The 12,486-nt window shown below is 45.0% G+C and overlaps 1 protein-coding gene across 2 annotated transcripts in view; it reads right to left on the bottom strand.

The window, feature by feature from the left end:
* ITGA8 (integrin subunit alpha 8) overlaps positions 1–12,486 on the bottom strand; it is a 123,790-nt gene that overhangs the window by 95,346 nt on the left and 15,958 nt on the right. For both annotated transcript variants that reach the window (XM_081881920.1, XM_081881921.1), the window contains exon 3: positions 2,521–2,621. In XM_081881920.1, the coding sequence (XP_081738046.1) occupies positions 2,521–2,621 (101 nt within the window). The remainder of the gene's footprint in view (positions 1–2,520; positions 2,622–12,486) is intronic.

Genomic DNA, 12,486 nt, shown 5'->3' with positions numbered 1-12,486 from the left:
AACTTTGCTCCTGCTTCTAAATCTCTGTGCGACTTTTGATACTTTTGACCATGATATCCTCCTGGACTGGTTCTCTGGGAATTGAGGACACTGTGTTATAGCGGTTTCAGTCCTAACTCTAGGACCGAGTCACAAGAGTAGTACTAGAAGAGTGCTTTTCAGCCCCTTGGCAGCTATGCTATGGGATGCCACAGGGCAATATCTTATCTCCATGCTATTTGATATCTATAGGAAGCTTCTAATAGTGGTCATCAGGAATTTGAGGGCCAGGGGCCATCAGTATGCTTAGCTCTATTTCTCCTTAGCATATGAATTGAGAGAGGACACATAGGCTCTGGATGCAGTGGTGAGAAAAAAATTAGCTGAGCTTAAATCTTGCTAAGATGGAAACACTATGGGTGTGTAGTTCCCATATCCAAGAAACTGGTTGGCTACCCTGGATGGGGTTGCACTCCCTCTAAAGGTGCAGGTTTGTAGTCTGTGGGTGCTTCTGTCACTGGAGGTCCAGGTAGCCTCGCTTGAAGGTTTTATACAATTAAATAGAGGACTGTCCTCTGAGAACCTTGAAATACAGAACTGTCCCCTGTTAAGTTGGCCATATGGTCACCCTATTCTTATTCATGGTAAGAAACAAAGCTATGCTGAGGGTTGTATGTATGTGTGTTTGATCTGACACTCTGGAAGAAAATGCTCCTTGCTCATCAACTAATATGCATGCATATGCTTAGGATTTTTATTTTTGGATCATTTTTTTTAAAGCAAGAGTCAAAGGGAGAGAGAGAGTGAAGGTGCCACTTTTGGAACCTGAGAGCTACAATGGCTCAGAGGGAGGGCTGCTGGGAATCTGGCATCCATGCTAGTAAAAAAAAAAAAGAGAGCTTGATGTTTTATTCATCACCTGTTTTATGTCAAAGGAAAAGAAATATTCTTTTCTGGGGTTAACCACATGAGTGACTACTGAAAGCAAGGCATTTCCTTTCGATGCACAGGCGCATTAGGAAATAATTCAAACCATTTTAAAACAAATCCCAAGACGACACTTGTTGCTTCATTAATTGTTTTGGGAAAATGAAGCATGACCGAATGCAAGGTTCACAGCGCAAGATGTTTTGATTCGTCATTTACGAAAAGTGTTTTCATTTATTTATTTATTTATTTATTAAATCCTACACGTCGGCTGCTAATGCAAAATGCCTGACTGTGCAGGGAACACATCACCATCACCTTACTAGTTAATAAAACTGCCCAAGAGAAAACAGAAGTAGATCGTTATGGATTTCCACCTGGGGGTTTCTAGTGGTGCTTGTAAAAAAGGCCTATAAAATCACAGCATCTACACCGAGACTTTTAAATGAAACCTTTGGACTTACAGCCATGATTGCATTAACCCCACTGCAGTATAGCCAGAGTTGTACAACTGTGAAGTAGGGTTGATTGGCATAGACAGCAAAGTGTCATCCTAATAATCAACTACATGCCCATCAACTTTGGGGGAAATACCTGCTGAAGATAATCAAATATTAAGCTATTACCTCTTCTGAATACATCAGCACCAGCATCTTCTATCTATCTATCTATCTATCTATCTATCTATCTATCATCTATCATCTATCATCTATCATCTATCTATCTATCATCTGTCTGTCTATCTATCTATTCATCTATCCATATCTGTCACCTGATATCATAGACTAGCTGGAAGCAGAGGAGTATTGGAAGGCACCAGCTGGGGAACTCCCAAGGAGGTTCAGAACCAGGGCATTGGTGGTGAGATGACAATGAGCGGTCAGAGGGAGAAGAGGGAGCAGACGGGGGGGTGGGGAGGAGGTGTCAGAAGAAGAGGTAACAGGGTTTAGTGAGCAGAAAGACGCTGTGGCAGAGAGCAGTCCAGACTCAGAGGCAGGAGAGGAAGGTGGTCAGGAGACAGAGATGAGGTAGCCTGCTGAAGAATCCAGGGAGTCTCCCCCTCCTGCTACGACCGACTACAAAATCAATGTGCCAAGATGCTGCAGGCTGTTAAAAATGTGATTGCATTTCTAAGAACCCCAGTTTCTGCTGATCTCTTTCACAGCCATGTTCAAGGCCACCCTTCCCCAGCATGGTGCCTTCCAGATGTCAAAATTACAACTCCCATCATCCCTGATGATTGCCATGCTGGCTGCAGCTGCTGGGAGTTGTAGTTTAAAACATCTGAGTGGAGAAGGCCGTTCTAGAGGATGTTGTAGGAAGTATAAAAGTTGCTGTTTCATTATGCATTTGATGCATCTATCTGATTCCTGTGTGCCCACCATGGATACTGTTATACTAGTGAAGACATTCAGTGAATGCTTGAATTAATTATATCCCAAATGGCTGCATCTTGTGGCATCCAGATTATTCCAAACCCAACCTGAGAAACTGCATACACTGAATAGACTTTGAAATATCAAAATCAGCGTCATTTGTGTTTTTTGAACATATATAATTGAATCAGAAGAAATGTTCCAGCAAAACGAATGCCAAAAAAGTGTCAAAACATACCACAACTTTTCCTTTATGAGCTCTGACTGTTGCTCCAAACCACTGCTTGGATTTAAACTCAATGGGCTCCCTTGTACCATTGACCTTGATTTTTCTGTTGTCTGGAAAAGAGAGAGAGAGAGAGAGAGAGAGAGAAAGTAGAATGCTTGCCAGGAAAGAACAGAAAAGTAAATTATTATATTCAGGATCGTTTTCCTTAGGAGTTGGTATTTACAATGGGTTGGATCCAGACCAAGTTCATTGAGCTTAGGTCACAACTAAACATGTCCCATTGATTTCAGTTAGAAATAAGTGCAAATTATTTTGTCTGGCTCCAACCCAATAGCTATAAATATACATTCTTCCACTGAAATCCATCAAAATATACTTACTTCTAAGTATGATTAGCAGGAAGGTGTTGGCATAAAAACAGCATTAGTTTTTCTGTCATTCTACAGCAGGGATGGGCACCCCATGCAGCTCTGTATATTGTTAGACTCCAACTCCCATCATCCCTGATCACCAACCAGGCTGCATGGGGCTGATGGGAGTTGGAGTTCAGCAACAATTAGTTGGTCACAGGTTCATTATCCCTATTCTACAGGATGAAAGCTAAATTCACCTAGAAAGGTTACAGTTGATCAAGTCTTGGACTTAAGTCTTTCGGGTGTAATATCCTGTTGACTCACACAATTATCCTACTTCCTCATGTTTGCATGAACTCTGAGATGCACAAGGAGCTCCTGTGCAGAGCAGAGCAGAACAAAACTGTCTCCCACAGCAAGAAGAGGGATGCTCCAGGTGTGCTCTTCAGGCACATAATGAAGCTCCACACCAGGGTGAGCATCCGCTGTGAGAATTCACTTCTATTTGTGCACATATTCAGAACAAGAAACAACACAGCTTACTTCCAAATAACAAGCTTAGGATCAGGACAGGATATAAGCAGTTATCAAAGTTTTCCACTTTTCAGAATCATTCAAACATGCATTTGGATGTGTTTTGGTTTTTTTAAAAGAAGATGAGATAAGCAAAACGATCTGACTATATTTAGTTTAGCTGCAAAAATAACAACAACTAGGGAATTAATGTAAAAGCAACCTTGCCCAGCAATCCAGCCAGCTAGGAGATTCTATAATTTGTCAGTATTCAGATTGTAAATGAATCAAGTCACTAAAAAAAAAGGAAAAATATATTTTTTCAAAGAAGTCCCTTTGATTTCCATCCCCCGCCCTTTGGGACGAGTTACAAAAGTGTGGTCCATTTCAGCCAGGCCAATGCCGTTTCTCTCTAACTGTTATTCCACAACCAGCACTAAGGAAAGGAGAGGAACTTAGTCCTGATCAGTATTACATGTGTCCCCCCGCTGCCACAAGAGACAGCTCTTTAACACTGCTTTATATACACGTCGCAGATGTCAGCCTAAGAAAAGCCATCTGGGTAAAAACCCAGTCCAATTATAATCCATTTCAGGTTTTTAATGAAAAGCAGGCCTCCCTTTCTTTCACCCTTAGTCATCTGAAGTAAACTGATTTCCCACATGTTCCTAAACTATGTTCCTCCCTCGGCAGTCACTCCTAATGAACTTCTCTATCGATACCCAGAAGGAAACACGGAGCCTCCTCCTAGCCCCTTGGATCTGGGCAGCCCCTGCGCTGGTTTCTGGTTCGTATCAAGGAGCCGCTTGACAGAGCCTAAACTTTTGTTATTCGAACTAAGTAAGAATGAAAACACACATGCTGTCAAAGGAGGAATTTAAAGTATTTTTTTCAACGTCAAATGATATTACATGCATTTACAGAACTGAAACACACACACAGGTCGGTACAGCAGTCAATACTTGGACCCAATGCAGAGACAACGCCCTGGTCACCTAGCTATAGTGCCATAGGGCTTGAGGGTTCTCTTCCACCTTCTGTGATATGTCCCGGCTGTTGGATTGCATCATGGTTGTGTCAGTGCTAATGTGCTTGTGTCCGCAGTGGGTGCAAAAGGGAAGGGGGACCACTGGTTGAGAAACATGCCACAAACGTTTTGTTTACAGCAGATCCTCAGACCTCTCTAATTTTTGTACTCTCCCCAGGCCATGCCCCCTCCCCAACCAAGCCCCCTCTCCCCAGGTCACACATCCCACCAGCCTTATTTCACCTTTCCTTAAGTGTTTTTTGTCTGGCTAGAATGTCACACCACTGAACTGTCCTGATTCAAGCGAGACACCCCAGAATTACAGAAGCCATTCTGGCTTCTAATTGGATCCCTGAATGTCCCTTTTTTTGGGGGGGGGTCTGGCCCTCTGGAGAGAATCAGCTGGCCCCCATGAGAGCTAGGGACTAAAAAATAATAATTGAGCACCATAATTTGGATCACCTGGATGTTGGGTATGGAATATCCCCTTCAATTAAGATCATGCTTCTTGCTTGTAAAGATGGAGAATAAAGCAAGGGGGTGATGCGTGTGTGCAGAAACTAGACTATTGTAAATTATGCATTCACCTTTCACCTCTGGCCCTGCCTACCAATGTCATGTGGCCCTTGAAAGGTTTCCCAGAAGGTAATGAGCTGGAAAATGTTCTCCAACCCTGACTTACAGCTTCCATGAATTTGGCACTGGAGCGAAACACCAACATTGTTGACAGCCCAAATGTCCAAAGTGGAAACATTCAACCTACCTGGATGACCATGGGAGAAAGAGTAGCTTAAGACAGTGGATGGGATGACCAGCTCACTGTCCCTCACTATCCACTGTCCCTAACCTTGGTGGTGAGGGGCGGCTGTCACTAGTCACCTACTGATTTATGGGTCTTGAACTTTCACATGACACTGAAACCACAGCCAAATGATAAGAGTATCTGCCTTGCAGGCAGAAGTTCCCACGTTCAGTTTCCGGCGTCTCCCGTTAGGGACGGGAACAGGTTCTGTCTGAGACCCTGGAGAGCTGCTGTCAGTCAGAACAGACCATGCTGAGCTAGATGGATCCATGGTCTGACTAAGGCAGCTTCTTATATAGCTATATCTGTCAGAACCTAGCCTCAGAATGGGTGGAGTAAAGGGCCAGAATGTGACATTTTGCCACCTGACGCAGAGCAACAAACTATGCTTTCCCTCTAAGGTCTGCTGCAAGCATCAGTGATTTGACTGCATGAGTGAAAAGAAACACAACAGTCTCGTGAGTGGGGTGCCAATAGGTTAAAGCCTTCCCTCTCTGCATTATATGGGGAGGTTTCAGAATGGAGGAAAGGGGGAAATAAAACCTTTTGTTGCCATCCCACTTTCCAGCACCTCTCCATCCCAATATATAATAATGCTGAGGGGAGATTTGGAGGGTGGAGGAAATATACATAGGAGACTCTTTCTATTTGGGGTTGGGGTTTTTTTTGGGGGGGGGACACATTTCCCCTTAAACCTGCCCCTCCAGCTTTGTATCAACAGCACTCAGATATGGGGCTGGCAGGCAGCCCCAACCCCCTTCCCTAATATATTAAGAAAATTATGTGCCACCTCTTGGCCCTAAAAAGGTTGCCCCAAGGCAACTCACAATAAAATCTCAACACTATTAAAAGGAGACTATTCAGAGCCACAGTAAAAACAAGTATGAGTGGAGTATGGCTGCAAGATTAAAATACACGAAAAGCTGGGCAGAAATTTTAAAACGTCTACAGGGCAACTGAGGAGGAGCCAGGCCAACCTTCTTTGGAAGAGTTCCACAATCAAGGTGATGTCCCTCCTCCCGCAAAAAAAGGCCTCATTCTGAGTCCCACTGATGCAGTGGCGTAGCGTGGGGGGTGCAGGGGGGGCCGGCCGCACCGGGCGCAACATCTGGGGGTTAGGGAAATCCACGGGTTAGGGGGCGCAAATCCATGGGTTAGGGGGCGCAAATTACTTGCCTTGCCCCGGGTGCTGATAACCCACGCTACGCCACTGCACTGATGGCACCCTTGTTGGTGGTGGAACACAGAGCAAAGATGAGGGCAGTGGGTGCCTCTCTTAGTGCAACACTCTTGCATCGCACCCTCACCCTGAAAAAAACTGGGGGGAGGGGCCAAGATTGTGGCACAGGTCACATGACTTGCCCAGGAATGCAACATGGAAGACACGTGTCCTGGTTTTTTTTATCTGAAAAAGTTGGACAGTATGTCACCACGTTGTAGTGGGGACGAAGAAAACCAGGTATGCCAACTTGAGCAGCTTGGAGGAAAGTTGGGGTCTGAATGTAGTCAACAAACAGCAATAGCAAATAACACTGTAGTTTGCCCGGTTACGGGAGGAACCGCAGCTCAGTGGTACAGCCAGGGCTTTCTCTGGAATAAATGGTGCCCCCTGTGGCCAGCACTGCAGCACTGTCAAGTTGTGCGGCTTGTTTGGGATTGCAAAGCCTAGCAGCATACATCTCAGCCTCCTGCTCCCAGGCTTCCCCAGAGTCCAGACACACCCATGAAAAGGAACCAGAACAACCTCAATTTAATGTGAGCACACTCAACAACAACAACAACAACCTTTATTATGGTCATAGACCAGCATAAGGAGGGAGAGGTACAATAATTTAAAATCATTTAAAATCTAAAAAAACAAAAACAAAAAAACCTAAAAGGAGTTAAAACAGAATATATATATATATATATATATGCAGGTTTTGGTGTCCTCGGGTGTCTTCCCGTGTAAAAGTTGGGGTGTCTAGGCGACGTTTCGACGAGGTCTCACTCGTCATCTTCAGGCTGGTGCTTTCGGCTTCTTGTTACTGGAACAGAGCAGGATCTCAGTGTTTGAGTTCCTATAAATACTGTAGAGGGGGTGTGGTGTATAGCCTCCAATGTTCTGGGCAGAGAGGAAGGATCTATGAAATACCCTGCAAAGTCTGAAATACCCTGCAAAGTCTGCAAAGTCTGAGAGGATCTATGAAATACCCTGCAAAGTCTGCCCAGCCACGTACATTGGACAAACAAACAGACGAATAAATGCACGTATCGCAGAACACAAGAATGCCGTCAAAAAAGAAGAAAAAACTTCCTCTCTTTTCCAACACATGAAAGAAACAGGACACGAAATTAATTTTGCAGATTCCAAATTGCTCTTTAACACGGAACATCACCACAAGAGAATAATCATGGAAGCCATCGAGATAGAGAAACACCCTCACAACATGAACAAGCGTGACGACACATCCCGCTTGCCAGACATCTGGAAATTAGCCCTCCCCACAAAAACTGACACCAGATCCAGAGGCACACAGAACGCCAACACCAATCAACCACACCAGACCCAACACCACCAGACCCAACACCAATCAACCACACCAGACCCAAACCCAGACCCTCTCCACAGATGAATTACAGACACCATCCAGTAGCCAATCCATGGTGGCACCTCCGGATGCTGCACCCCCCTGCAATCCCTACACAGACCTGGCTGACACAAGCCACAAAACCACAGCTCGCCCCTATACACGAAGCCAAGCCAGAGCACAACTAAGTACAGTACAGCCATCTTCTCAGGAAAACTCTTCACAAAGTTCAAGAGGTCAAGACACAAAGACTTTAACAACTAATCCACACCTAATGACCCACCTAAGTGGTACTCAGGATATCACTCAAGAAATCACTCAAGATATCTCTCAAGTAATTAAGGAACAAAAGAAGAAAAGGCACACTAGCCTGGGAACTTCCTCTCTGCCCAGAACATTGGAGGCTATACACCACACCCCCTCTACAGTATTTATAGGAACTCAAACACTGAGATCCTGCTCTGTTCCAGTAACAAGAAGCCGAAAGCACCAGCCTGAAGATGACGAGTGAGACCTCGTCGAAACGTCGCCTAGACACCCCAACTTTTACACGGGAAGACACCCGAGGACACCAAAACCTGCATTCCTGTACCCGTGAAAATCTACGAAAGCAAATATATATATATATATATATATATATATATATATATATGTGTGTGTATGTATATATCCATAAGAATCCAAAAGAAGCTAAGAAAGTCTAAAAGAAGGGGTAGGAACATCAGACAAGAGTGAAAGAGCGCAAAAGGCTAATACATATAAGACCACAGACACCAGTCTACAGAGCACTCAAATACGAGTGCTCATTATATCTAGTTTGTGGCACAGGCCATCATCCGTTGAATCTTGAGCGCTGCTGTGCAGAATCTGGCAACGTTGTGTGTTATAGTAAGATTGGCATCTGAAAGCAGCAGGGAGGTACTGAATTGACCTGTGCACCTTGGGTACTTAAGCAGTGGCTGGTACGAATGTCTCTATAGTAAAGACACTGGAGAAGCACATGCTCTGTTGTTTATATTTGCCCAGAGTCACAGGGGCATTGCCTCTCCAGATAAGCAATCTTCCTGTATCAGCCTTCAAAGACAGCTGAGGGCATGACATTGAGCCAAGGTAAAGGCCCTCTGGTGCTTGGGGACTTCTAGTTTAGCTAGATATAGCCATAGGGAAGGCAGAGTACCTGGAGGATTCATTGGCAATAAAAGTTGGGGTCCTGGCTAGATCCAATTGGCGCTCAGTATCTGCAACACTGAAAGCTTTGGCCTGTTCCATGTCCCATGCTGAGTAGAAAACCTGGAGTAGAAAGCCATGATCTTAGTTTTCTGATAGTTGAGTTCTAGCTGGTTCTCCTTGCAGTATTGTGTTAATGCTCTCAGTGCTCTTTGGAGGCCAGTAGGCGTTCTTGAAAGTATTGCTGCATCGTCTACACAGAGCAGGACAGAGATGTGTCTTCCAGAGAGCTTTGGAGGGTAAAAGTTTATGTTGTGGAGATGGCCCACCATGCAATTAATGTAAAAATTAAATAAGAGTGGGGCCAGTATGCAGCCTTGCTTAACACCTTTCTCAGTTGCAATGGCATTAGTAAGATGGTCCCGGGGGCTACATCTTATTTTGAGTGAGGTCCCTTCATGTAACATGCATATTAGATGAAGCAGTCATGGGTCTATTGAGGTGGCCTCCAGTTTTTCCCAGCGTTTAGCTCTGGATATCACGAGCACACTCAGTGAATACCAAGGGTTGCGTCCAATGCTAGTCCCATTTAGAACAAACCCATTAAAATCTATACCTTTGGTCAGATAGAACCTAAGCCCAAATGCTCAGCTTGGTGGCGCCTTTGGCTTGGCACCCATAAGTTCCCCATCAGCACCATAAGTCCAGCCCTAGATAGAGCAAATGGAAGATTCCAGGTTCAGTCCTTGATATCTCCAGCCCAAACATAGCTGCTTGAGACTGGTGCCAGTCACAGTGGACAACACTGGGGGAAACAAGTTAACAATATGCCCTGGCATAGGACAGGGTCCTGTGTTCCTACGTAATACATTTTCCCCCTCTCTAAACAACAGCAATTTGGCCACGGTCCTCCCTGAATGGAAAGCCCATAAAAGCAAACTATTTTTTGATTCACTGGGCAAACGGAGCCAAACGAGCAAAGCCTTGTGCTTTAAAGGTTTTCTTTTTGATTAAGCTAGCATATTTGAACGCATAAGTTGCTCAAGTATGCAGCTTTGATTGAAAACAAAAACTTCCAAAGCCTGAAACACAGACATGACCTTGGCTTAAAAGGAACAAGCCCTAGTCTCCTTCTAATGAGTAAATGCGCAGAAGTGCTTCTCGCCTGGTGCTTCTCTTCAGAGCACCCTTTCCCTCTGCCGTCTGCCATAGCTCAGTGGAAAAGCATCTGCTTTGCGTGCAGAAAGTTTCAAGTTCAATCCCTGGCATCTCTAGGTTGGGCTGGGACAGACCCTTGTCTGAATCCCTGGAGAGCTGCTGCCAATCAATACCAAGCTCAATGGACCACTGGTTGGACTTGTGTAGGGCAGATGCTTATGTTCCTATGCCAGCCACCCCACCATCCTGTCACAGCAGACCCAAGAAGGTGGTGTTGGTGATGAGGCCTCAGAGGGTACTGTGCCCAGGGCCCCTTCAAACCTGACTGTGCTGGTCCCATGGGTTAACCGAGAGGTGAGGTCTGAGTCCAGTCCGAGGTCATAGGTGCAATATGAAGGCAGTCTGTAAAAGCTGAAGCTGGGTGCAGGGCAGGGAGTCAGAAGCACAGGCCAGAAAACAGGACAGGGTTCAGGCAGGAACTGGCAACCTACAAAGTTGCTCCCGCAACTTGGGACTGGGGCTGGCTGGCTTTTATCTGCCCCGAGGCATAGGGCGGCCCCGATCCTCTGGTGACTCGCCCCTCCTGGCCTGGAGGCGAGCACTCCTCCTGCGGGAACTTAGTTCCCTCCACCTCTCTGGCCTGAGCCTCTGCAGCTCAGAAGAGGCTGGAGGGTTACCGGAACCAAAGGCAACCTCAGCTTCCTCTGACAGGGCTGAGAGTGGAGTACCTGCAGGCAATGGGTCCTCCATCACCTCAGGAGCCGGAACAGACTCAGCTGGTGCCTGCACCTGAGGAACCAGCACAGGTGAGGACCCATCAGGCTCATGCCCCAGCCCCGGCTCAGCTGGTTCTGGAGGCAGGGAATCCTGTGCAGGTTGGGATTCCTCAGGTTCAGCATCTGAATCTGAATCCCAGGCCATCACACTGACTGAGACCGGTATATGGTACACCATGGTACAGAGACTTCCCTTCACAAAAGTCAACACCTTTCTTTACACCCTTACTAGTATCAACTTTATTTGTTCCCTACAGCAGGGCTGAACCATGGCTCATTATTCCTAAAGTTGGAACTGCTACCATGGAGAGTTGGCCAAGTCTTCTCTGCAAATGTTATGTGCAACAAAACAGTTGCATGGCACTGTCATCAAATGGTGACACGCTAACGTGTGGCTGTGCCAAATGTTCCCAACATGGAAGTGATGTCCATACATGGCAGTCTGAAATAGCCGGTGGAATCTAGGAAAACAGGGCAAGTAATTACAAACAGAGTGTCTGGGCTTCTACAAATCCATAAAAGTACCACAAATAATGGAATACAGCTTAGAGAGCACTAAATTTAGTCTGTGTGTTTTTTTAAATAAAAAAAAGTACCACAGGAAGAAGAAATGATAAAAAGTAAAAATAAAATAGTATTCCGGTGGATTACTTTAATTCATCCAAATCTGAAAATCTAACTCAGTTGGCAGATATTTCCATTCTCCATAAAGTCAGAAATTGCTTCATCCAAGACAATACCAGCATCATGATTCTTAAGCTGTGCTTGCACTATAGTTTCAACCTGTGCAATTTCCTTGGACTGCCAGTCCAATTCTTAAATTTAGAACTTGTAGCCCTCCCATCACCCCTGACCACTGGCCATACTGGCTGGGGCTAATGTGAGCTGAAGTAAAACAGAATCCAAAGGATTCTGGATCTCTGGGCTTAAGTTGAGAGCGGAGAGTGGATTTTTCAAGCCTTAGATCCAGGTTAACTAAGCTGTGTCTCTTACTTTTAAAAAGTCACAGTCGACATCAGGAGCCACACATCCACCACAAGCACTTTTCCCATACATGGTTAGAGGTTCCTAAACATCTTGTATCAAAAAACAGTGAGACGGTGAGCTTTTCGCTTCTTTTCTCCAGAAATAAATCCTGTCTTGTAGTTAATGTCCCACAGCGTCTCACCATCTTAACAGTGAATAGCTTCTCCATGTAATTAAATCCCTGGCGTATCAGAATACATCCTCTCCTCTCCTTAAACAAGTACCTGGCTCTGGTTACAATCAGCTCTGCTCCTGGCCAAACTGACTCATGCTTTATCTCAGCTGCACACTTGGCCAAAGATCTCGCCTCCTGCAACTTGACAGGGAGGCAGCCTTTGGTTGATAAGCACAACCTGTTTCGTCAAGGTGTGATTGAGCACACCCAAAGGGGAAGGAAAACCACCTAATCGTTCAAGATTAGCAAAATCTCATTCCAACAATTCTGGGCTTCAGGAAAAGAAAAGAAGCTATTTTACAGTAAATTAAGATTTTTAAATATATATTTTTAGTGTGTCACATTTTTAACAGGATAGGGATTCAGAGATCGTACTGAACAAATATTCTTAAATTTAGAATTGTGAAG

This window comes from Podarcis erhardii, assembly GCF_964252035.2.
Source record: "Podarcis erhardii genome assembly, chromosome: 12".
In the NCBI taxonomy this organism is placed as follows: domain Eukaryota; kingdom Metazoa; phylum Chordata; class Lepidosauria; order Squamata; family Lacertidae; genus Podarcis; species Podarcis erhardii.
Note: the sequence above shows the minus strand (reverse complement) of the source record. Positions and strands in the feature narration are given on the sequence as shown.